Source organism: Sceloporus undulatus, chromosome 8 (assembly GCF_019175285.1).
Source record: "Sceloporus undulatus isolate JIND9_A2432 ecotype Alabama chromosome 8, SceUnd_v1.1, whole genome shotgun sequence".
Lineage (NCBI taxonomy): Eukaryota > Metazoa > Chordata > Lepidosauria > Squamata > Phrynosomatidae > Sceloporus > Sceloporus undulatus.
The window spans coordinates 8,955,973-8,983,079 of NC_056529.1; the positions used below are offsets into that span (position 1 = coordinate 8,955,973).

Sequence of the window (27,107 nt, forward strand, 5' to 3'; positions counted from 1 at the left end):
GGAAAAGTCAGATAAAGTGAGCCAAAGAGAACAGGAATGACCGATTAGATAGCTCTGCGCAAGCAGGGAGAAGAAATAGTTTCTAAGATGGCAACAAAGTTCTTTATTTGCTATTGTGAGCCCTGTTCTTCCTGCCTGTCTCTATCCGGTGATGGGAGAAAAACCCAGTTGGGTGGATTCCTTCTCTCCCCAATCCAAAGAATGCATCATCCCTTATTAACCTTCAACAAACAGGGCCTTTGAAAAGTGAATGAAGTGTCCACAGAGATGGTGGTGGAGGATGAGGAAAGAATGGACAGATGGAGATGAATGACACACTTAACTGAAGAAGCTTTAAGATGAGATCTCGTGCTTTAGGACAGCCTTTCATCCTCTTAACCTTTCCCAGACATGTTGGATCCCCAACATTTGTAAGCAACAATCATATTATGGTTTTAGTAGTCCATGTAGAATTTTTTTTAGGCTGGAATTAAGTAACTTGGAAAGGATCAACAAACAAAACCCTTTCTGGAGGAATCAATGACAAAATGTGCCCCTATGCTCAAGAGTAACAACTTCCATGCCATTCTCATACAGTTTTCCCTAATGTTACACCTTAAATATTGAATTTACAAATGATAATTTACTAATTAAATTATTCCAAATATTAGTGCTGATGATAAATGAATTAAAAGTCCCACTTTCTACAGTTTAACACTATCAGTTCATTTGCAAACCTAACATTCTAAGCTCCTATCAATTTCCATGTGTTCAGCTGGGCTGCTCTAGCAGTAATCTCTCAAGAGTTGCTGCTGTTGACATTCAAATGTATTTCCAAGAGCAGTTGCTGCTGTGATTTGAAAAATATTTCTAAAAATCAAAAATAGGGAAATGGGATATGGACATCAGCACCTCTCACAATTGGCTATTCTACTTAGGGCTCATGGGAACTGCAGACCAACAGCCTCTGGAGGACCATAAGTTGTAACCCCTGGAGAAAATCTTCAGTGGCCTTCCTTGAACTTAGCTATGCTAAACATAATGTATCTTCAAGCTGCCACAGCAGGCAAAGAAATCCCCTTTCCAATGCATGGACACAGCCATCCCAAAGGTTCCACCATTCAAAGTAACACCAAAGTGAAAACTGTTCCTTTTAATTTTGTTTTTAATTATTAAGGTCTTCTTGCCAACGGCAGTACCACAGTGAACAAGTTAACAGTAGAAGCACCTGAGCAGGAAGGAAGTCCCTTTACAGAAAGAAACTGAGGTTTCCTTTTAAGTCAGTGGGCATTTACAGCGGTGCAAGAATAATTAATGCACAACAAGGGAGGTAAGGAAAATGGTAAATCCAGTGCTATGGACTCATTCGAAAGAGGCAAATACTGCCACAAGTACAAAAAAAGTAGTATGTGTATGTGTGTGTATGTGTGTATGCACACGCACAGATAGAGAGACTTCACATGAAAAACAACAATCACATTTGCCTTCCCAAGTGGCTAACCAGGAACAAAGAAAACGGCTCCTCATGAGAGTATTATCCGAAACCATCATAGCTCCCAAATGACTGCAGAAATGTCTTTGGAAGTCCATCTTACAAGAAGCTGGTAGGAACAGTCACATTCTGGTAGTGGCCCAAGTCAATTTACTGTGTGAAATCACAGATTTGGAAGGGGCCCAGTAAATAATCTAAGCCAATCTCCCGCTCATTTGATACACATTCCTCCAAACTTCCTTCTTGGATACTGAACATTACTGCTACCACCACTCACTCCATGAGTTACTTCAGCAGTACTACAAGCAGACACTGTGCATATCACGAGTTGCTTAATCACTGGATGGGGGAGTGTGTCTGCAAAAAGTTTCCATTTCTGGAGATTCTTGGCTTTCATGTTTTTTAAAAAAACAAGTTTCTACCTCCTCTTCTGAGGATGACAATATTAAAAGTATGTCAGCAATACCAGGTAAAGTCTTTAAGGCTGGGGAGCACAAGTAAGTAGCCGGTGGCCAGTGGCCAGATGCGGCTTCAGTGCCTATACAATTCCTTGTTATCCCTTATGACTGGCAAGAGCAGAATAAAAAGTATAAGGCAAAGTAAATATGACAGCAAGAGAAATTATTTGGATAGTTACAGAATCCACCTTCAGTTTGGAAAGGATTTAGGAAATCACTCAAAATAAAGAATACATTACAAGTAACATATCCTGAAGAAGTTTTCAAGAAAAGTTTGATTCATGTTCAGAGCTCTTCTCCCTAAGATAAGGGCTTCTATGAGCCTACCAAGAAAAGCATTCTTGGAAGAAAAGCCATCAGAAACCTCTCCCCATCCCATACATTGCTTGCAGCGATAATGAAAAGAAAGGTCCCTGAAAGCTGGTGCTACAATTTTTGAACAAAGTGGCTTGCTTCACTAGTTCTCCTGTTACTTATAAAGATCAGAAATGTACCTATATGGCCCACTTTTCCCATACAGCAAGGAGCCAGTTATGTAAAGTGCTAGCTTCTGCCTTGCAAAACAGAGCAACAGGCAAGGAAAGTATCAACAGAATTTCAGGCTACATAAAATCAAGGAAAGGGTGAAAAACTGGTTGGGGACAAAACAACTGGGGTGGAAGATTGATTGCTTTTCTTCCTGAGAAATGCACAGGGACAACTTTTGTCTTGGTAGAGTCTACAGTCAAAGGTTAACAAGTTAAAGGATTATAAGTGAAGAGAGGCATCTAATTGGTTTCTGTGACTAAAAAGATACTGGAACAACTGGAACCTCAGTCTGAGCTAGCAGAACTCTTCTTGTGTTCCTATTCTGTCTTGAGGAAGTCAGAGCCAACAGTAAGATGCCAAGTCTTCACCATCCTCCAGAGCAATGCTCAGGCTAACTAGATATGCTACCAACGCAAAGTTTCTCCCTTTTCATCTTTTGCAACACTTCTGACAATTACCAGTCTCACATGTGGCAGCAGACAGAAACCTACCTATGTTTTCCAAGTTCCCTTAATTGGCATAAAATAGGTGAGCTATATGATTAAAACAGCCTCCTTAAAGAACTAACAGTGAAATGTGCTGGTAAAAGCATTAGCTTTCCCTACCAGGCTGAAGCATCTATGTGACCGCCTATTACATTCCTGGAATAAGGTCTCTAGAGCACAACCCAGGATCTGTAGAAGGCAAGCACTCTCTTGCTCCCTGTAACTTTTTAATGCTTGTCACAGATATGGCTTTGTAGAGAGCCAGGGGTAGATGATAGCAATTAAACTCTGTTCCCCATCTCTTATTATGGTCTCAAGAGGCTGAAAAAACAATTCAGATCAAAGTATTAAAAATTCTGTGATTATCTCAAATTGTGTAGCTACAAGAAAAAAGATAATCTATGGCTATATACACATATGCACATTTGTCTGTTTTAAAAAAGAATCAAACTTTCTGATTTCGGATTATGATTTGAAATAATGCCCAAACCAAGGCTTAATGTGCCATAGATTAGCACAATTCTTTCTCTCCCCATTTGATAAGTGTGGTTTGCTGCAATTTCTTTTGCTGTGATGTCTGAATTAGTTATTCTATAGTCAAAGCGGATCTCAAACCTGATATGAGTTTTAAATGGATTGGTAGCTTAGTGTTTATCATCACTGGCCTGATTCTGATGTCATGACAAAAAAAGTTAGAGAAAACTTGGAAATGGTAGACAAAAGGAGAGAGCCCATGGCACATTCCTGATCCAGTTTGGAGCGTCACCCAAACTGTGCTAGAGCATTAAAGAAGTAGCATACCCTGTGATCGAGACTAAAGGCAGGAAATGCTAACCAGAGGCAGCCCTTATTGTTCTATATGGGTAAAATCATAGCAGAAGTTTAGGTTACTGGGGGGCTTCGGGATGACAGGCGGGGCATCTGGGATGGGGATGTTCTCCAGATCCAGCAATTGCAGCTTGAGTTCCATTGATAGCAAGATATCCAGGTCACTCTGTGTCCGTTCACTCACCATTTCTCGGCCCAGCAGGACATTCAAGCCGTCAGTCCACAAGCAGAACTGAGGAACAAGAAAAAGGAACATTGGTATTTACCCCATGACATTTTCATTTCAAGCAGAGAAGGGCTGAATATCCTATAGGACAAGTTGTTCCTCCCACCTGCTCCTTTTAGGCAGGAAAATATAGAAAGACTTTCTGGTTCCCATGTGGGGAAGCAAGCCCTCAGTGAGGTACCCAACAGCCCCAAGGAAGATAAAGGCAAAACCCTTGTGAATAAATCTTGTAAAAAAATAACCCATAATAAGTTCCCCATTAGGGTCACCATAAGTCAGAATCAACGTGAAAGCAGATAACAACAACGTGGTCCCTGCTCTTATATCCCAAATTCAGTTTTACTGAGCATGCACTTTTTTTCAATTAAAAAAACCCCTCCATGTTTTCTTGATAGAAAAGTTCCAGGGAGTCTACTCACTTCGTACCGTGTGGGAGCAATGAAATTCAAATGCTCCCCAACATCATAGCTTATGGAGAAGGCAAGGTCCAGCAGATCCTGGAAGGAAGGCAAAAAAAGAGATGGGAAAGGATACTACTTTAGCAAATGGAATTCACAACCACAAAATGTAATGATGGATGTTCACTTTAATAGCTTTTACAGGGTATTAGGTCATCTTATGGAGGATAAATCTACCACTAGGTACTACCCATGATGGCTATTTACTGAAAGCCAGTGTGGTGTAGTAGCTGCTGTATTAGACTGGGACCTGGGAAATCCAGGTTCTATTCCACATAGAGCCATGAACCTCATTGGGCCAATCACCCATTTCTGCTTCACTCATTTCACAAGGCGTTCAGTTTGGCACATGGAACTTTAACTTGACTTTTGTACAGAATTCTCAGGAAATAAAAACAACCCAAGGCTGGGATTGGTGCCATTTCCTTGCATAACCCTGGTTCTTTATCTGGCTTCCTCAGATTTTTTCTTATTGCTCAGCAAGCGTCTTGGTTTCCTACCACTAAGAAGCTAAGGAATCTTCCATAGAAAACACTGTGTGTATTATAGGGCAGGCTACATGTTTTTTAAATGCTGCCCGTCAGTATCATAGCCTCAGTGCCAACTTTTGAGAAATGAAAGTAGTTCCTGTGCTATTTATTTCCTTTTTAAATTTAAGATGCTTATATTCCATCCTGCCTTCGTAAAAGGAACACTCAGAGCAGCTTACAACACAACAACAAAAACAAGTCTCTGCTATTTTCTGCTAGTAATATGGTGTCATCTGCATATCTTAAATTGGAAATGTTCCTCCCTCCAATTTTTATGCCTCCTTTCTCTGTGTCTGATCCTGCATTCTTTCTGCACAGTACTAATAAGTGTTAAGTTACTGTGCCTCTGCTGTTGTCTCTTAAAGCTCCTCTGCCAGTGTAACCCCTCACTACTACTGCTGTTCAGTAGCTGTTTGGCAAATTTAGTCTGGCTCCTCAGCAAAAACCTGTCTGACATGGGAGACCCTACCAGCAGCACTGCTGCCATTAACATGGCCCTTTTCTCACAGGAGCACACAGTCCTTCCACCACAGAAAGGTAAGGCCATTAATGGAGAATGGTTCATGTGGTTGTAGAAATCAGAGCCTGGAAATAATGTGCTAAAATGAATTGGTTACTCTTAATTTCTGAAATTTTATGTTAATTTTAAAAGCAATTATTTTAATTCTTAAAGATTAATGATGTAATAATTAACATTTTTTGCTTTGTGTGTGTGGTTAGGGCAATTATAGGCTTTTAAAATTTAAAATTAAAGTTTCTAATGCATGACCAATTAATATAATGGATTACAATTTGACAAATTTAATTGAAATGATTAACATCAACAAATGAATGTTTTAATTATTTTTTTTTCATTTTACCATAAACACTAACATTTTCAAATGGAATTTAAAACAATGGAAGAATTTGCAAGGACATATAACATCAAGAAGTGGGAGGAGCTCATATATGTGTGTAACTGTGTATGTATACATACACACAGAACAAGCCTCTGTTTTCAAGGGCTATAGCCATCTTCCTTAACCTGGAACCCTCCAGATGTGATGGATGGGAACAAGCATCATCTGCAGCCAGCATTATCCCTGGCTGAAGATAATAATGAGTCTGGAGGATCTCCATTTGGATAGGATTGAACTGGAAAGAAGGGCTGGAACAGAGGCTGACCTTGTTCTGCTTTCCAGAGCTCTTTTCCTTTGTGTGTGGGCATTCCCGGCCAATGAGCAACGCTTTCATGTCTGCCACAGGAACTGTAAACATAGATAATAATAATATAATGTGCCCATTTTAATACTCCCTTAGCATACCAAGTGCTACACATTGACAAATATGCTCCTTCCTGCACTAAATACTAAACAAGGACCCAAAGCAACCAAATTGTCTTTTTGCAGATTCTTTCTTTTCATTCCTGCACATGTATATCTCCCTCTTTTAATTTCTTTCCTCTTGTAACTGGAAACTCAGAAAACAAAAGCAATCTTGCCAACTGTCCTAGAAGTTGTAAAACTGATAAGGCTGGCCCTGTTGTAAGGCAGAATGAAATGCATGAAGCAATGAATTTTGAATGTAATGACAGGGCAAAATCTGTTAGTTATCTAATTTCTTATTACTATATTTTCACAGTTCAAGATGGAAAGACAAATTAGCCTCATTTTCCAAAACAACTAGACTTTAGGCAGTATGTCCTGTAACTTAACTTGGGCAGATTCTGAGACCATTGTTTGCTATTCCACCTCAAACAGCTGTTCCTGAATATTGAAGAATACAGACAGGATGGGGCCATGTACCTTTCTCAGGCAGGCTCTCAATGGGCAGGCTTTCTATGCCTTCCTCAATATCTCCATAGTGCAGAAATTTGTGGTTGGGGGAAAGGCGGCAATACCAGAGTTTATCTGTCAAAAAGAAACAAGACAACAGTCACAGAATATAGATGATGAACGCAAGAGCCCCTCTAGCAGGAGATGCAGTATGGAATTCTTGCTTCTAGTTTGTACTGCTGACAGTACAAAACTTTCCTCAGATTCTGCATTCCAAAAGCAAAGTGTAAGGAACCTGAGACATTCAAGCTTTTGTCTCTCTGCCCTTTGAATTGTCTAAGCAATATTTTTGGAATCTAATTTCCAAATTCTGTGCCCCAAGCGTGGAGACAAAAAGAGTTCTTATAAATCTGAGGGAGAGGAGCAGCCAGGCAGACCTTCATTGTGAACTCCTTTTTACACATTCCCATTGCTATTGTTCTGGCATCTGAGGAAGGGAAGAGAAGCTAGACACAGCTCTAGGTGCACCTGATAACTGGCTCCAGCAGCTGGTGAGAGCCCTCTCCCCACATTCAAACTGCCATTGCTCTGCCCTCTGTGGAAGAGAAAAGCAGCCAGACACTGCTGCTTTTAGTGAGAGACGCTCCCTCCATTCCATCTGTCACTGCTTTGGTCTATGAGGGATAAAAGGGCAGCCACCATCTGCTGTATTTAATCCCTTCCTCCATTGACATTTCCTCTTCCTTATTGTTTCATATTTTACTTAGACACGAGGGCAGGGAACTGTCAGATTAATTATTTATAAGCCATCCTGGGAGCCTTGTTGCCTGAAGGGTGTAATATTCTAAATAAATAAATAATCTGCCCTTCTCGTGCAGTCAGGTTTATTTATTTAATCAATTTCTATCTCACTTTTCTCTCTTATGGGAACCAAAGCTAATCCAAAGATCATCTAGAAATGGTTGAGTTGGGATAGTTATCTTCCGATCAGCAGAGTTTAACTCAGAGCCCTAGAGCATCACTGGGAAACCTCCCAAGGATCAATGCTAGAGCTAGATAGTCATGAGGTTTATCAGATAGGCAGCCATTAGACTTGAGGGACCTACTTTGTTTGCTATTAGAACTGATTACAGTTATAATCCACCAACCAGAGATAGTGTAAAAGTAATATAGTATAAAAGGTGGTCCTGAATACCAAAGCTAAATGGAACTGACAGTTCTTCCACACAAAATCCCCAAAGTTTCTTCATTGCAATAGTACAGGTAAGACTGGGGAGCTGTTGTTAAAAACTGGGAAGGAGAAATCCATGTCAATTTCTTGAAAATTACCCATTGGTTTACTAGTAGGTCATGATTTACTTTCTCCCTGTTCTTGAACTAAATTCTCACCCTGATGCTTGCTTTTCATCTTGTAAATCACTCAACGTGCTTAGAAATGAGCACCTTTCAGGGTTAATATTTTTTTAATTCGTAATATTCAGAAACATGCCTTTCCTTGCCCCAACTGAGTGGGCCACTTGGTCTGCAGCACTATGACTTACCCTGCCTGCGCCGGCTGCTAATTTTACGGAAAAGTGTCCCTTCACAGAGGTGCAGGAGTCTCTGCTGTTGGATCAGCTTGAAAAGTTCAGGTTTCAGCCGCTCCCTCAGCTCTCTGGATCAAAAACATAATGGAAGAAGTAACAGTACATTCTATGGTGGTATACTGGTTAAGTATACTGGCAAAACATTCCAGATTCAGGTCCACATTCAGCCACGAAACTGAATGATCTTTAGCTATTATTATTATTATTATTAATACATAAATTCTGTAAATCTTTGGATGCTTGTGACAACTGCAGGGACTTTTTTTTAAACCAAGAAAATTCAATAGGAAAGGAACCACTATTAAGTAGGACCTGTCCCAAATTTTAGGAAATGGAGATAGACACATAATTGGTACAATGTGGTATATCCAGAACTAAATGGCAAAGTGCCATTAAGCACCTTCACTCAAAGAATTCTAGAGTAGTACACAAAAGTGTGAACAGAACTATTTGCACAAATATATATAGATATGGCATAACAAAAATTATAAATAACCATAGCAAGCAATTAAGCAAGTTCAAAAACAAATTAAAGTATAAAAATATAATGAAGTTCAACTGGATTTATTTAGAATCATTCTCAAGATTGGAAACCCTTCATATTCTCTATGTGAGATCTTTGGCCAGGCCAGAGCTTGCCTTTGCAATCCACTGGCTGGTAACTGTTACTACTACTACTACTCCTTCTCTTTGTTATTATTATCATTTATTTATATAGCACAATCATTGTACATGGTGCTTTACATATAAACACTGAGCCCTGCCAGATGACATAGACTCTAAAATATGTATACAGGTAAAGGAAGGAGTAATACAAATATAAAACTAATCAATACAAATGTAAAACAAATTATCCAGATAAAATACGAACAGCAACAGCATTATAATATAAAGAAAACTGACAAATACATGTAATCAAAATATAGAAGACTATCAAACACTACTAAACTAAAATTTCAAAAGCTTATCTGCAGTGAACTCCTGAACAGGGCTAATATTGACTGCATAAAGTTCAGCACTTGGGTCACACATGCATACACAAAACAGTAAGATTCCTTACTCACAGGACTGGTGCAGCAAGGATCTCCTCTTGGTGCATTCGTTCTGTCTGCCGGAGACGTAGAATCTCACTGTAGTTGAGAGCATTCACTCGGCTCTTGAAGAGCTCCAGTGAAGTGGGTCTTAAGGCCAGGGTTCTGGTGATCTGCTCCCGAACTACTTGCATCACCTGCAAGAATCACAGAGTCATCCCAGAAATAGACAGCACAGTGTCCTCTTCAGCCCACTCAAATGCCTTTCTTTTATCACATAACAGTGTCGTGGTTCTGGATATAGACTCAGGCTGAAGAACCAACAGATGCACTGAAACAACTCCACAATGAATAAAAGCTGACATGTCAACATCAGCTATAGCTCCATTGTGAGTTTGTAGAGAGAACTTGGGGAGTTATTGGAGAGTTCTAGACCAAAGACCTGCCTTTAAAATGTTCCATTTTGATGTCAGGATGGAATCTCAGGAGGGAGTTCCAAGACTGGGGCATAAAAAATCTTGAGTCTGCTCTCATACCTCCTCATGAAAGTTGCTTACTCTGAGGTGTCACAACACCCTTTAAACATCCTTTAACCCTGAATGTAACATCATCCTTGAAAGCTCCGCCAATGACACTCACCCCAGCAAAGTGGGGCCCTGTAATAAAAATCGCATGTTTCATCTTTGATTTACCCCAGCTTGGACTGGATTGTATTATATTTTAGCCATATATAACCTGTAGCTAAGGGAACCAGGGCTGCATCTATGTTGCAAAAATAATATAGTATGACACCACTTTAACTGCCATGCTTCAATGCTATGGAATTCAAGGAACTGTAGTTTCGTGAGCTACTTAGCCTTCTCTGTCAAAGAGCTCTGGCACCACAACAAATAATTCCCAGAATTCCATACCACTAAACCATGGCAGTTAAATTGATGCCAATCTGCATTATTTCTGCAGTGCAGATGCAGCCCAGGTCTACGCTGTTCCTCTATGATTCAAGCACTGGCATATTTTCTTTGCATACATACAACATTTGACTTCAGTTGTTCAATAATCACATCCTTTCATGTCCTTTACATAGCAAATACACCTTCGTGATGAAATGCCAACCAGATGGAAACCACATCTGACCAATCTAACCAAAGGGATCAGCTACCCTCTTTTTAAAATACAGTACACTGACATTCATAGTTAGGCCTCACCTTGTCAAAATCCTCTTGTGTAGCACGCATCTCTTTCCAGGTCTTGTTTAACAGTTGGATGCAGATGCAGAAGAGTTCCTCGAAGAAATGTTCTTGTCCAAAGAACATGGGATAGAAGGCCTGGGCTGTCTCAGAGCCTGTAATAATGGAGCAACATAATGGCTGTATGGTTATTCCCCCTTTCTTTCTTTTTCTTCCTCATTTTATTTCTGGACTTCCAAATATGAAAGTAAAGCAAGAGGTCCCAGAGTACTCTTGAATAAAATTCAGAGCAGTTAGACACTCAGAAGTTTCTCAGAACAAGATTAGTTTTAAAGGCTGTGTCAGCTAGAAAAATACCCCCTCTGTCTTTCCAGACAGTTAATTTAAACACCCAGCTCTGCATTGGAATCATCTCAATTGAATTCATGAGAACTTCAAGTGTGCCTTGTTTTTCCTCATTCCTATTTTTAAGGGCTGGCATTGTAACCTAGAACTCCTAAACCTAAAACATTAGCTTTGGAATCTGAAGCTTTATGGGCAGGGAGAAGCTATATTCGGGAGTGGATGTCAGAGGTGCACGTCAGGGCTCCCTCTGCCATGCTAGAGTTAGTTCTACTTAGTTATGCTATACTTGGGAGGTATAAGGGAGGATAAGCATCTGCAGAGAATTGTTGTGTGTGAGCCAAAGTCATACACTGTCTGGCTTTTCATGGGAATGGGAATGTGAAAGGAGGGAGTGAATCTGGAGTGAGTACAGAAGTAAAACTAAGGCCACATACAGACAGGCCAAAATAAAGCTGCTATGGGTCACTTTGGAGGTATGCTATTTAAGTGATGCATGTGTCCTAAGAGTCTGGAAGCCGTGTCAAAGCCACACTCCAGTCCTAAGGGCTGGAGCTTTGCTTTGGCACAGCTTCTGGACTATTAGGACGCATGCATCACTTAAACAGCATACCTCCAAAGTGACCTGAAGCAGCTTTATTTTGGCCTGTCTGTATGGGCTCTTAGATTGATAACTCAGATCTGGAAAATGAAGTGCTATGGTGCTGATTGGTTGCAATGTGTTCATTGAGTTAGACAGAGAAAGAGCACTGCATACAGAGAGAATAAAAATACTTACAAGGTTCCCCAACATGAAGGATTTCACAGAGCATGAAAGCAAGCTGGATGCTACTCCGGGCAAATGGACATTCATGTTTATCTTCTCGGCTGCTGTTTTCAAGAATGAACTGAGAAAGAGGGAGGGGGGAAAAACAATATTATCACCTTCTCAGGCCATGAGAAGCTTCAGAAAATGGCCCAACCATGACGTGACACAAAGCAATTGTTTCAGATAGCATATTCCAGAACAGGTTGCCATTTTTCAGTCTTGTCTTCTACATATTAGAAAAACAGAGAAGCTTCATACCCACTTAACATTTTGCAGAGAAAAATGTGTCTGGGTAGTATCATTTTGCTACATAACGATCTAGATTTGGAGAATGTGTTCACTGATTTGCAGAATGACGACAGTGTTGGGAATATATACTTGAATTAGTCCCAATTTAAACCAAATCATCTGGAAATCAAAATATACATAAGTTCAATGGGTCTTCTCTAGTCTTTTCTAGTTTGGACTAACATGTATTTAGGATGTAAGAATTACAATGTTAGATCACAACACTATTCTGTCTAGTTTAGAATTCTTCCTATAAATGGCAACCAGAAATAAAGCTTCAGGAAAAATTCAAAAGGTGTGCTATGAATATACTGTCCTATTTGCTAACTGGAAGAACCCAGAATGTGGTAATTAATCAGAAAAGAAGAACAGCTTCACAAGCAAAAGAAGTCCTTAAGTTACCCTGCTGTAGGCACTTGGAAAGTGTCTGGAAAAATAGACCATGCTGTCTAGAGCAAGTAGTCCTGGAGGAATGCGGTGTAAATCCATTGCAGGGTTACTATTATTCTGAAAGGAGAAAATATAATACAACTTTAGGCCTTTTGTATTTTGAGCAAAAACTCAAATGAAATAGAAAAACTCTCAGAATGAAAGTACACAATGCAAATGCAGTATCTGGAGACATACGATCAGATGAACACATTAATAGGCAAAATGTTAATGAACCTCTATATGCCTAGTACTTTGCAGACTTTTATAAATGGCAATGGCATGCAAACAGCAGCATTTACTTTATGGAAAAATGCTTCTAGCCCTTAAAATTGCAGACATAAACAGGAAATATAAAGAGTGACTGTTAGAGCCACTACAGCTCATGTATTCTGATATATGAGCTGTAGTCCCACTAACAGTCACTCCTCATCCTTACAGCTCTTATTGCAAGGGAGTTATTCTAATGTTTAGGTAGATCCCGTTTCCTGTAGCTTGAATCCATTGCTCTGTGTCCTAGTATCTGCCCTCAACTTGTACATGAGGTCAACTTATAATCAAGTATATACAGTAATGTCTTTTTTACTTTTGGCAGCATGTATGGAAATAGCCCAGCACTGGAAGACACTTAACAAATCTATCCACACATTTATGGCCAGAATGAGTCTGGTCAATTGCACTGGCAGAAAAGCTTACAAAATTTCTATACATGAGTATATACAGTACTTATAATTTAAAGCAAGTCAGAGGTTTAAAAACAAAAGATACTTTTGAACACATATGGTTTAACTTTATTGTATATGCCAACATGAAGGTTCCTCTGTGCTGTCCTTCATCTTCCCTGCTGAGATTTTAGACAAATCCTTTTTGAATGCGACTCTTCAGTACTATGTTATTGAAATGTATAGTGAAATTGTTTTGTTTTGTTGTTTTGTGTTTATCTTTTTGAATGTTGCATTATGTTATTGTTAACAGACTACGCTAATTCTCTTTGTAATATGAAGCAGAAAATTTCAATAAAAATATTCACAAAAATTAAAAAACCTCACCACAAAGCCTAGCTTGCGGAACTCCTTAGAGCAAAGGGAATGCCGACGTTCAGTATTTGAACTGCCAGTGGAAGAATCATTCTCGGACACAAAGGCCGCATGGCGCAGTGACTGAAGCAGCTCTCTCTGTTCCTGTGCAAAGAATATAGTCAAAGTACATCTGGTCAGCTGGAAAGGCCAGGGTCTGAACCTAGGATCTCCTGGATGCAAAGCACTCAACCTGACAGCCATGAGTGAAAAAGAACAGCATACAGGCTGGACTGTCATAGGAGAACTGGACTGCTCTATCCCTCCTCAGTTCCAAGCATGGAAACTAGGAAGGCTGCCAGAAAAGGGAAGATTCCTTCTCTGCACCCACAAAAGATATGCAGCAGGCTTTTGGGGTGGAGGTGGAAGCACTACTCCTTCTCTTTCCTCTGCTAGACGTCAGGAGGCTTTCCCAATTTTTAAAAGACTAGTCCCTTTTGGTGGCTTCTCTGAAGCCTGAGCTAAATCTATATTCCACAGAGCTATGCGGACCTGTCCGAGACAAAGGACAAGATGGCACCTGCTTTTTAGTTCATGTACAAAGAGTAACTCAGCTGGAAGATGGGATAATGAAGAAGGTTAATTTGCCCAGATAGACTGTGTGGCTAGTACAGTTCTCTCCTCTACCTGAGGGAACCGCTAGAAAATTCACAGGGAACAGCTAAAAGTGGTTGCCTTGCTCTGGATAATGGTAGGGTCAGCACTGGAACAATGGCTCTTCCTGTCCCATCATGATTTAATACAAAGGAAAAGTCAAGGATGCTCAAGGGAAAGAAAGAAAGCCAGTGCTTAACATATCAAACATGCTTTGGTGTATTTCCTCCCCACCACCACCACAGTACTTCAGAAAATCTCAAACCCATGGACTGGGCCAGGTATTCAAAGTGGTGGAATCCTATGGTTTTAGTACTTTCCCCAATACACACACACACACACACACACAACTATAAACCTGAAAAAGGGAAAGGAAAATGGAACCTGTGAATAGGGATCCATTGGAGTCCTCATCCTGCGCTCTAATAGGTTCAACGTAAGCGACTGTAGCACATAAAGATAGTGGGCCATCTCATCTCCAATTGGCTCTGATGCATGGACAATATTCTACAGAAGGCACAGAAAAGCACAGGTGATTCCAGAGCTTAGACAAGTTATTTTTTAAAGGCAACAGCACCCAGAAAACCCTTTCCCCTGTAGGGTCAGTTACAACATGGCTGGGGGAATTCAGGAAGTTTTAGTCCAAGAAAAAGTAACTTTTCCCAATTCTGGCTGATTCTATCAGTCAGGTACCAGCACTATTCCACTATTGTGCTCTGATAAGATCTTCCAGCTCCCCACAACAAGATACAGTGCAGACAACCTGTCCATCTGCCAAGGTAAAAGTGGGAGGGCAGCTGTAGGCAGCAATGTGCATTCAAAGTAAAGGGCACACTGGAGCTACATGAGTCACATAAAACAAAGAGTCTGGGACAAAAACATGCATACCAAGGAACCCCATACACATGCACACACATGTCACCTGCATGCCCACCTTATGGATAAATTGCCTGAGATTCTTCTCCCCCAGATATTCCATCATGTCCTAGAAATGGAAAAGAGGCAATAAGATGGTCTCATTCCTACTGCACCATATTCCTTTTATCTAAGCTGAATCTGTGTATTTGTTCCTGTGCAAACATTCAAGTTTTAAATTCTGAATGCAATTGGCAACATTTCCCACCGTGACTGGTCCTTGAATTCCACAGATTATTTGGCACCCTTACTTCTTTATTATTGTAGGTAAAATTCAAACCAAGTTAGATTAACTTTGATTTTCCTAAAATCAATAGAAAAAGTTAACAATATATTAATGTAAGAGTCACTGGTTTTACTAGGACCTAAGTTCAATTAGCTTGGTTTGGATCTAAACCTTTATTTTTCCTCAACAAATTGGTCAGTTGCTATTTACCAGCCCCTGTGCTTGCTAGCTCTTCTCCTCAGAAACAACAGGTAAGCCTCTTGTGTGCATGCAACAGATAAGCCTCTTTCCACTTTCCAGGCCACTATCTCTCAGTCTCAATTTCCCCCTCTGTAAATAGGGAATAACAAATGAAGATCCAAGGACACTCATTGGGGACAAAGACAAGGTAAAAAGAAGCTGTTCTTGACAAGTTATAATGCTCAGTATGGAGCCTATGATGGGCTGCATATACAACATTCCTCACCACTAGCTAGTCTGACTAGGCCTAATGAGAGTTACAGTTCAGCATCTGGTGGGCCACACAATTCCCAATCATCCCTTAAGCAGGGTGCAGGGACTCAACTGGTGTCCGCTCTCTCCCTCTCAACCAAATGCCTCCTGTCTACCAACAATCCTGTAGTTCCTGTACACACAGTCATGGGATAGGTGGAAGTAAAGTACACCTATTCTAGTTACAGGACTGTTTGGGAGAGACTGGGAGGACAGAAGGATGAAGCTATTTGTCGCTTTGTTTCTTTCTCTCCCTGTCTCATGTGGATATGCATACACACACCTTGAAGATGCAAATGGCTCCACCCACCTCATGTAGAAAGTCAGACCCTTCCTCAGTCTGGGACTCAAACAGCCCCCCCAGATGTTGCTAGACTGCAACTCCCAGCATTCCTCACAACTGATTCTACTGGTTAGGGCTGATGGGGCTTGCAGTGCAACAGTAGCTAGACAGCTACAGTATATGATTACCACTCCTGTTCTGCACCTAGTCAAGGTTCCCAGTTCTTCCATCCCTCCTGGTGACAAACAAATGCATGGGACCAAAGGATCCCCCTTACCCTCCTCTCTGACTCGCTGGCATTAAGAAGCAGAGCAATAAGAAGAGCTGTGGCTTTTAACTGCAGCTGCTGATTCATTCTAGAAGGAAAAAAGCAAGCAAGCAAAGGATGAGCATCATTCAAATACCAGAAGAGACTATGGTATCTCACCACAGCCCCTGTGACCTTCACCCAGGCCCCTCAGTGTCAAAGCCAAATGGAACCTCAGTTTCCAAAAGCAATGGTCATTTTCTCTATTTACAGTATTCAGCCAGTAAGTACTGTTGCTTGTGAGCCAAGATGGCATCATCCGCCCATACTAAGAAGGTGGTTATCTTCTGGGAATTGCAAGGTATGGAGAAATATCTCCCAAAATTCGGGGGGGGGGGGGGGGGGTTTTTTTTGGGGGGAGTTAAAACAGCCCAGTAAGAACTGAATGTGCTCATGGATCAGCACAGAATGCAGGGACAGAATTGACAGCTGTGGTACAAAGGAAGAGAATGGAATGGGGTGATTGGAATTCGGAGGAGAGCCCTCCACCCTGCAATACTCAGTTGCAGATGTAGCATGTGCCCTTGAAGTAAAGCAATGAGAGTGGACTGCTATACTTGTATCTTGCTTGTAAGCTTCCCAAAGATATGTTGGTGGTCACTGGAAAAAACAGTAGAACTTGGGAAGGTTATTCTTTTGGACTACAGCTCCCAGAACAGCAGCCCAAAACAATAATTTTTTCCAAATTCTAGGAAACAGGATACTGGACTAGATGAACATTTGGTATGATCTAATCAGGTTCTTCATACATTCCCAGGATAGAGAGAAGCCTATGTTTTCCAAATTTTGGACTACAATTGCCACAATTAGCAATGGCTGCTATAGTGGATGGGAGCTGCAGTACACAATATCTGGACAGCACCAGCTTGTCTAGCTTGCTACAGACCCACAAGAACCTTGATACAACAAACCAGCAGATACCTGTATCTCAGGGCCAGAAAACAGAAGAGAAGGATACCAAAGGATGAGAGAACAGGCAGTGGAGCACCAAACTTATGAAAGATAACAGAGCAGATGAGATCATCATTGTTTTGTACATGATCAGATGAGATGCTTGAATGGGGTTGTGTACCTGCTGTGTTAATCAAATTTATAAAGCCTATTTATTTACATGTTTAATATCAGTTATATATTTTCCCCATCACTCCTCCAATTAGTTCTACGTGGCTCTCCTCTCTCATCTATCCTTATAACCACCCAGTGAGGCAGTAATAATTAGTCCAGGGTCACCCAGGGAGGTTCACGACTCAGTGAGGACTAGATTTCCCAAGGACAGCACTTACTCCCTAAACCACAGTGGTTTTCAACAATTTCCTAAGGCATGGCAGTTGAATTTGTGGCTGTTGCTGGGCTTCAGCTTCCATCTGTCCTGTCCAGCAGCCATGCAGATGGGACTGATTTGAACTGTGGTCCAACGATACCTGAAGGGCCACAGGTTCTCCATCCCCATAGTGGGATATATATATATATATATATGTGTGTGTGTGTGTGTGTGTGTGTGTGTATTGCAGACCCAGGTGCTGTGATGGAATGTATGTTTCTTCTTACATCCATTCAGTTAATATCAGAAGGATAGAAATAGAGGCTAAAAATGGCATCTGGAAACAAGACAGTTGTTCTGTGCTTACACTTGCAGAAGGGAGATGAGGCGCTCAAGGGTCACTTGATGCTTGACCAGTTCAAACAGAGAACGGCTGGTTGGCACCATGTTCTCCAAAATGGCCAGTGAAATCTGCTGGATGGAGGCATCCATTGGGACTACGTTGACATAGCTGACAATCTGCAACAAGGAACACAGATTAAGGGTGGAGAAAGCAAAGCATTGTCCACAGTTACATCTTGTAATGTTTCTAACCTATCACATGGAATCTTGGGAACTATAGGTTCCCCAAGGACAGAAATGTGATTTCTAAGAATTGGTGGGAAGCCATCACAGTAAATTATCACTGTAAACAGAAGGCAATGGAAAAGTGCAGTTCTCTGCTTCAGGTTTGCTCCAGGTATTATGCTTTCTGAGGCAAAGCACAAGATTGTTTTCTGTCAAATATCCGATGTCCCCTTAAATATTCCCCCTTAACAGAAATGCAAAACTACCCCTGTATATTTAAGCCCCCTTTTTCTTCCATGCTCAGAATCAAAATAAACCTATCATATATGGCACCACTTACATCTTTTAAAACAGAGCCCAGAAAAGTTACTTTTTGAACTACAATGCCCAGAATTTCCCAGTCAGCATGAGCATGCTGGCTGCAGCGTTCTGAAGGTGTTGTTTTCCTTTGTTTTAAACAACCTTCTAGCTACAGGTCTAGAGACAGTAAGGTCTACTTGGAACCATATACCAAAGTAGCTATTACCTTTTTGATGAAAGCTGGACTGAGAGTCTCCCAGGAAACAAAATCGTGCTCCATCAGCTCCACGAAGGCCTTCAGAGCATATGCTAGAATCTCCCCTATACTGGAGCAACAGACAGCAAACAGGGTAAGAGAGTCCCAGAAATGCCACCCTTGAGGGCCAAAGTGCAGCTCGGACACAGACACCCAGAAATCACAGGAATGATGCATTAGACATACCTAAAAAGAGAGTGGGAAAGAAAAAGAAAGAAAGAAGGAAAAAAAAGGAAAGGGGAGGGAGGGAGAAAAAGAGCAGTGGAGAAAAGGAAGGTTTTGTATAAATTCAAATTCCAAGAAGAGGTGAAGAGAGATTTGAGAAAAACAGAAGGTATAGAATTTTGCTCAGTATATCCTTTGCTTTTGTGACCAGAAATCTTAAATTTAGCAAGTGGATACAATAGGAAACTGTCCATGATTTATTTACACAATATGCATGCTTTATTCTTGTCAGTAAAAACACCTGTATTCCTTTACATCTATTATTAATGTTTTGCAGTCCCAGTCTAGCCTACCAAATAGGATTGTTGTGATGTTAAAATGGAAGAAGAGAAGGAGGAATGCCATACACTAACAAATTCTGGGACAGAGTGCAGGGCTATTAGTGAAACTCATGAACACAACAACCCTGCTACTTCCTGAAAAGGCAGATTACACTGATGGAAGACTACAGTGGGGAGAAGAGATGTGTACACTGACTTGAGTTTATTGGAGAAAAGGTGGGATATAAACATTAAGAACAACAACAATAACAAATTAAATCATGGATGGAGCAAAACAATGATATCCCTCCATTTGGCTACAAGAAAGTTATACACTGTTCTATATGTCATGTAGATACTATTGTGCCACCAACTCTGTAGTCAGGCAGTGTCCCAGACAAAGAATCCCATGAACCTATGAATCTGCTGTCCCTAAACTTTAAAACTAGCAGGAGCTTCCAAAGGTCTCATGCTCCACAGACCCGCAGACCAACACAGGAATAAGATCACGGAGGAAAGACAGTATTGTGAGCCTTCTCTTTGAAGGCCTTTCATTTTTTAAGGTGAGGGAAATTCTGGAAGTTGTGGCATAAAAGATTTCACTCAGATCCCAAACATGGAAGGAGTGAGTTGCTTGGAAGAAGCAATTCTTGTTGCTATGATGATTGATCTGCTTGGCTGCCCTGTCTGGCAATACCTCTTAGGTTCTGAATTGGACATACTAGGTAATCACTTAGGAAGGCACATTGCACAAAAGATTCTGAGAGGAGGCAAGAAAGAAGCATCAGACTTAGCCAAAGAGAACCATCTGGCTCTTTCTACAGAGACACTGGTGCCTTCAAAGCTTTCCTTCCCCCCTGATACTCACATGTTATCCTCTTCCACAATGAGAAAAAGCTGGTTGAGACCATTCCTGCTAATGAACTCCTGAGCAAAAGCAACGTCCCGGGATAGACTTGCCAACTTCTTCAAAGAGTCAGATTTTACATCCAGATTGTTGCTTTGAATCCCACCGTGTAACTTTGCTGCCTCTTGATCCTATGAGAGAAGAATTTTAAAGATGAACTTACACTCATGTTTCGTGATTATATGGCCACATTTGTAATAAAGCTGCTATTCTGTAGTGGTCCAGTCCAAGAGCTATGGGTTCTACATGTATTCTCCAGTCGGCTCTCCTCAACTGCGTGCTTGCCATCCATGGACTGGAGCATCTGCTGATGTCTCCGCCCCACTCTCCCCAATGGTGGCACATGCACATATCTGCACCAGCGCAGTCGCAAGCATGTCTACCACAACAGGGAAGAACAGAATTTGAGGTTTTTGTTGTCTGCGGGGGGGGGGGGGGTTCCAGATCCAAAGTATAGCAGCCCTAGGGAATTTGGGCCCACCAGATGTTTCGGACTTCAACTCCCAGAGGTCCTCAGCCTGCATAAAGAGTTATGAAGTCCTAAATATCAGGACAACCACAGCTACCCACTCCGTTCAATGGAGTACTACAGTGCTAAGTTTAATATTTACATGCTGCATCTATGTAGGACAACTAAAACAGCTTACAATAAAACAAATTAAGGGAATACCTCAGATACTGAAACAAAATAAGCACTATGCAATAACAACACATTTATAAGTATAAAAAAAGGAACAGTTCAAAGTATAAAATGAAAAGCTAACTGGTAAAGCTGGCAAAAAGTACGGCTTCCTTGGTTCTTATCTAATAAATGTGCCACAGAGGGGGAAGAAAGGGTGTGACACTAGGCTAGAAGCATAAGCAGAAACAGAAACCAAGACGCCAAACAGCATTAACAGAAAAGAGGAAGTGGAAATTGAAGCCACATTATAGTGTAACATAGCTGAAAATCAGAATCTGGAAGTCTCTAGTTATAAATACTGTAACTAATTGTGTGTGTGTGTGTGTGTGTGTGTGTGTGTGTGTGTGTGTTGGTGTTGTTGTTGTGTGCCTTCAAGTCATTTCCTATTTATGGCAACGCTAAGATGACACTGTCATTGGGTCTTCTTGGCAAGATTTGTTCAGAGGAGGTTTGCCATTGCCTTCTCCCAAGGCTGAGAGATTGTGATTTGTCCACAGTCACTCAGTGGGTTTCATGGCCAGGCTGGGAATCAAACCTTGGTCTCCAGAGTCGTAGTCCAACACTCCAACCACTGCTTTGGAATGATGGCTATCTAGGGGTTCATCTATCCTACTTCTTCCCTCCCTCTTTCTCCTTCCATATGCCACTAGGGACTATCCAAAAGTCTTAGGTGTAGACTCAAAAATCTCAGGATCTGAGGTACTTCTGACCACTAACCCTACTATGAGTAGCCATTTTTCAAAATGCCCAGCAGTGAGTACTAACGACTGAAAAAACAAACACTACACCGGAAAAAGTTTTCTCGTGTACTGAAAGATTTATGATTAGTAAATCTTTCAGCAATATGAGTATAGTATCTAGATTGAGGGAAGTAATAATGCTACTTTATTCTAATTTGGTCAGACCTCACCTGTGTACAGTTCTGGGCACCACAATTCAAGAGGGATATTGACAAGCTGGAGTGTGTCCAGAAGAGGGCAACCAAAATGGTGAAAGGTCTGGAAATCATGCCTTATGAGAAGCAGTTTAGGGAGGTGAGTATGATTAGCCTGGAGAAGAGAAGGTTAAGAGGTAATATGATAGCCATGTTTAAATATCTGAAGAGGTGTCAAATTGAGAATTACCAGTAAGCTTGTTATCTGAGACTAGGGCACAGAGCAATGGATTAAAACTACAGGAAAAGAGATTCCACCACAACATTAGGAAGGACTCTCTGATGGTAAAAGCCATTCCAGCAGTGGAATATGCTGCCTTGGTGTTTGGTGGAGTATCCTTCTTTGGAGGTTTTTAAACAGAGGCTGGAGTGCTTTGATTGTGTATTCTTGTACAGCTGGGGGTTTGACTGGATGGCCCTTGAAATCTCTTCCAGTTCTATGAGTCTATTAACCTTTTCTATGAACTAACTAGAAAGGGATCATACTAAATGTGATGAAGCAAGAAAAAAGCTATTTGTGAATAGGAATAATGTATAGTTAATTCCATCCAGAAGGGCAGTATACAAAGAATATGTTAAGAAAGCCATCTACCAAAAACCAGAACTTTCACCACCAAGTAAACAGGGTAAGCTAAAACTCAAATTGGCATTTATGAACCACTTTAGACAATTCTGCCAGACGCCACTAAGATCTGGCAAGAACTGACATCCTGCAATAGTAAGAAATAATGCAACTACAAATAGGCCGAACCTCTAACACTTCAATGTGTTTTTCCAAAGGAGAGTGTTTTCAGCAATGACATGTGATACGTTTTACTGTTAACCATTAACTCAGACTTGGACAAGAATACGGCTATTCTGTTTATGTTTAATTAATACTTGTTTATCTGACAAATATTTAAAGAAAACAAGTTCCAAAGTTAATAAAGCTAAACTATGACAAAGAGTCTGTGCTATTTTAGTATTATGTTTTTAAATTTCTTTTTGATACAAGGATTGAAAAATAATCTGCAAAATTAATGTTCTTTGTATTGTTCGAAAACTTTTATAGTGTGAAACATAAGAAGCATTTCTTAATTCATACAGTGGTAAAACAGTACCAAGATGCAGATATGGCTGAGTAAAAATGATATTAAGAGAATCAAATCTTCATGTGTTTGTGATACTTGTATCATTGAAGAACTGGAAAAATTGTTGTAGTCTTACAATTCTACAACAGAACTTACTGGCGCAGTGGTCAGTTGTAGGATGCTCCCATTCTTTATTTCGCCACGATTCTAGGAAGGATAAAAATGAAAATAATAGCACCATTAAAACTCTGCATCTGACATAATGTGCAAATAGCCACTGTGGTATAGTAGATACAATGCTGGACTTGGTAGATCCAGGTTCTGGTCCCCAATGAATCATAAAACACACTGTGAGCCTGTTCCTGTTACTCTTTCTCAGCCTAATTCTCCTTCTAAGTTTGTTGTGGCAATGAAATGAGAACAGCAACTCACATCACCTTACTTTCATTGGAAAAAAGGTGGGATATAAATATAACTAATAAATTAGAAAGTGAACTACTTAAAGAGTCTAGATCAAACTCATAGATAAAGTTGTAGATAAACTGTAGATAAGTTGCTAGCTTGCAAATACAGTAAGCCGCTCACGTCATGAATTCTGCACCCACAGATTCCACCATCCATGGCTTGAAAATATTCAAACAAACAAACAATCCAAAAAACAAACCTTGATTTTGCCATTATTATATATAAGGGACACCATTTTACTACAACATTGCATATAATGGAACTTGAGCATCCATGGATTTTCTTATCCACAAAGCATCCTGGAATCAAATCCCAGCTGATACCAAGGTCCCACTGTAAACTGGATTAACCTGCTGGTGGCTGACAGAGAAAGGATAGAGAGATGTATTTCTTAGATAGGTGTTCTTTCCCTCCTGTAGCAGTCAACTTGAATTTTGTGCTGACCACATTAGTTTCTCCTCTGCCAGCCCACACCTGTCTCCAGGGACAAAGTTAATTGTTAAATATAACACTACACCCAACAATATACCATACACACTCACCGATTCTGTGATGTATGCTTGCTGGCCGTCCACATACTGAAGAGCATAACGCTCTGAATTATTCAGGTTCCACCTATATAAGAGATCAATCACCAGTCAGAGTTCTGTGAGACAGAAACGAGGAAAAGCCAACAAAGCTGGAGCTCCTCAGGCAACATGGTAATAGTCTAATAATATATTTCCATCCCACAGGAAAGGTAAGCAAAGAAGCTCCTTACGTGTAATAGGAAGGAACTATATACACGAACAGCAAAGGTGCAATTTTTCACCTGGAAAGGGTCTATGCAATGACCAGAGATTCACTTATTTTTTGAGCTTGAAGATGACAGAGAAAAGTAACAGTTACTCACGCGTCGCAAACTTCTTTCACAACTGCAGACAATGGTTTGGCCTGCAATTAAAAGCAAACAGCATATAAATACTTCAGCAACGAGTAGAACACCAGACCTGTGCACACTTGCCAGCAAAGCCAACTGGTTCCAGCCCAGATACATGAATCACCAGAAGTCTGACTTTGTAGTACATATAAAAAACACAGCCGTGTTAATCTGTTTCAGTATGCAAAGGGATCTTTTAGTACCTTTGAGACTACCTGAGAGAAAGATATTTATAGCATAAGTTTTTCTAGACTAGGTTTGATGAAGTACTACCCAGTCTATGAAAGCTTATGAGACAAACTTCATACCCTCAATTAGTTTCAAAGGTGCTACAAGATTCCTTATTGCAAAGTATACTTAGAGTTAAGCTGGTGAACTTTTCCCAGCCCCAGGCAGAGAATGAGAAGGTGGGACGCACTTACTTGATTGAGTTCTATGAGTTGAGGGATTGCCCCCATCATTTGGACTGCGATTTTCACAACATCTTTGGAAGGAGGCATGGTCCTGGCCCTCCTGCTTCCACTTGGAAGCAGCTCCTGAAATGGAACAAGTTAAAAAGAGCATCATGAAATAGCAATGGAGGTGATCCTCTGTAGCCCCTCAATGAGCAATGGCCCTGTTTCATCACTGCAATCCCACAGGAGCCTGTGACCAAAGTATGACTTACCTGCCCAACTACATCTATGGGAAACGGACCCAAATTCCATCAGCTGCCAACCTGATAGTATACAGAAGAGTAGAAGAAAGACAGAGGGAGGCCTGCTTACACTTGGGGTTACCTTCCCTCTCATTCCCCACCCATTCATTTCCCCCATGGTCACATAAAGTACACTTTCATCTTGCAGACAGGAATCCTCATTCCATACTTTGTAATTTGTTCTGACACTAAGAGTTAAGGATATAAATACTATAAACAAATATCAGATCATGTGAAGTCGAAGGCTCTCATGGACAGCATCCATAGCTTTTTGAGGGTTCTGGGGGCCATGTTCTAGAAGAGATTATTCCTGGCGTTTCTGCAGCGTCTGTGGCTTTGGCATCTTCTCTGAAGCTCCAAAATCACCTGAAGAAGCTGAATGAAGTCTTAAAAAGCTCCTGCTGCCAACTTCTTTCTTTCAGTGAGTCTCAAAGGGGTCCAATCTTATATCCAAACGCATCAGAGGAAGCAGACTGAAGTCTAGGAAAGCTCCTGGCGCCAACTAATGTCTTTAAGTGAGTATCAATGGAGATACAAGACCTTTTGTTGTTATGGTTATGATTATTATATCCAAATGCATAGGAAAGCTCCTGCTGCCAACTTCTTTCTTTCAGTGAGTCTCAAAGGGGCCACAAGATCTCTCTATATTATTATTATTATTATTACTATTATTATTATATCCAAATGCATTGGAGGAAGCAGACTAAAGTCTAGGAAAGCCCCTGGTGCCAACATCTTTCTCTCAGTGAGTTTTAAAAGTGCTACAAGATCACATGGTTATTATCATTATATCCAAATGCATCTGAGGAAGTAGACTTTAGTCTGGGAAGGAAAAGCTCCTGCTGCCAACTTCTTCCTTTTAGTGAGTCTCAAATATGCTACAAGATCTCTATTGTTGTTGTTAAATCGAAATGCACCTGAGGAAGCAGATTAAAGTCTAGGGAAGCCCCTGGTGCCAACTTCTTTCTCTCAGTGAGCTTTAAAAGTGCAACAGGGACACATGGTTATTGTTATGATCCTTCTCTCCCAATGCATCTGAGGAAGTAGACTAGGAAAGCTGATGGCTGCCACCTCCTTTCTCCCAGTGAGGCTCAAAGATGTCTCCACATTCCTCAGAAGCTGTTGGACAGACTTCGTTCGCACAAAAGCTGCTCTGTCCCCCAAAGACCCTCCCAGCCTCCTCCTCCCCAAAACGGACAGAGAGCCAGCCCCAGCCTCTGAGGGAACCAACCCCAAGCCCTCCCTCCAGCCAAGGAAGGAAGGAGCTTGTACCCGAGGGAGGGACCGTGGCTGCTCCGTTTCTCCTCAGCAGCAGCGCCGGCCGGGCCTCAAGGAGCTCCTCCGCTGGGGAAGTTCCGGGGCGGCGGCGGGCCCTGGTCCTCTCCCTGCCTCCCTTGAAGGGGCCGAGGGTTAAGACGCCGTCCCCGCCTCTTCCTCCGGCCGCTGGCCTCCCTCTCATGCTACATTAGTGTTGCTCTTCGCTTTCATGGCTCTACCTGCCTCCTGTTGCATTTCGGAGTTTGTAGTCCAGCGAGGCCTAAGAGCTCTCTGCCTGAGGGTTCTAAACGCCTTTCCTCGAACTCCAAATCCCAGCATGCAACAGGAGGCACATAGAGCTTTTAATGTAGACTACCAGCACAGTAAAAGTATAGACTGGCACTCTCTCTTCAGTAATAGATGGTAATTAGGATTTATAAGAGCCCCGGTGGCGCAGTGGTCAAATGCCTGCGCTGCAGCCACTCAGTCACAAGCCACAAGGTTGCGAGTGCGATACCAGCCAAGGGCTCAGGGCTGGCTCAGTCTTGCATGCTTCTGAGGTTGCTAAAATGAGTGTCCCAACGTATTTGGGGGCAATTAGCTTAGGGAGTGCTTAAGTGCACTAATAAAGTGATATAGAAATGTACTTGCTATTGCTATAAGGGACATTAGTACAAAAAGCATTCCTAATATTGTGTATGGTGTGAAACGGCGGGAGGAAGGAGGGCAATGGAGGTTGTTTTAAGCAGAGCCTCTCTCAGAATCCCTGAGCATGGCTGTGGGTCTTCTCCAATGTGATTCCCTTCTGGTTGGACTGTAACTCCCAGTCTTGCAAAAGCAAGCCTCCTGTGGACAAACCTTGCCAAGAAAAGCCCACAAAAGGCTCACTTGAGAGTCACCATACGCTGGAAACGACTTGGAGGCACACAACAACAAAAATATATATGCGTGCCAAAATCACCCACAAGAAGCACACACAACACTTGCCTCTTAGGACACCTATAT

The 27,107-nt window shown here is 41.3% G+C and overlaps 1 protein-coding gene across 3 annotated transcripts; it reads right to left on the reverse strand.

Moving 5' to 3' along the window:
* Window positions 1-1,126: 1,126 nt before the first annotated feature.
* ELMO3 (engulfment and cell motility 3) lies at window positions 1,127-26,312 on the reverse strand. Of its 3 annotated transcripts, XM_042438128.1 has the most exons (22): window positions 26,118-26,311; window positions 24,816-24,866; window positions 24,571-24,684; window positions 24,122-24,162; window positions 23,772-23,844; window positions 22,921-22,971; window positions 20,040-20,209; window positions 18,657-18,756; window positions 17,931-18,082; window positions 16,273-16,351; window positions 15,014-15,064; window positions 14,464-14,586; window positions 13,459-13,590; window positions 12,383-12,487; window positions 11,663-11,771; window positions 10,561-10,697; window positions 9,389-9,552; window positions 8,280-8,392; window positions 6,769-6,873; window positions 6,149-6,231; window positions 4,416-4,493; window positions 1,127-4,002 (listed from the first exon to the last, which is right to left on the reverse strand). In XM_042438128.1, the coding sequence occupies exons 3-22, from the start codon at window positions 24,646-24,648 to the stop codon at window positions 3,790-3,792; spliced, it is 2,157 nt and encodes a 718-aa protein (XP_042294062.1). In that variant the 5' UTR covers window positions 24,649-24,684; window positions 24,816-24,866; window positions 26,118-26,311; the 3' UTR covers window positions 1,127-3,789. The 3 variants fall into 3 exon arrangements, with proteins under 3 accessions (XP_042294062.1, XP_042294061.1, XP_042294063.1); XM_042438127.1 differs by lacking the exon at window positions 24,816-24,866 and having other exon boundaries at window positions 26,118-26,310; XM_042438129.1 differs by lacking the exons at window positions 6,149-6,231; window positions 24,816-24,866 and having other exon boundaries at window positions 3,864-4,002; window positions 26,118-26,312.
* Between the last annotated feature and the right edge of the window lie 795 nt (window positions 26,313-27,107).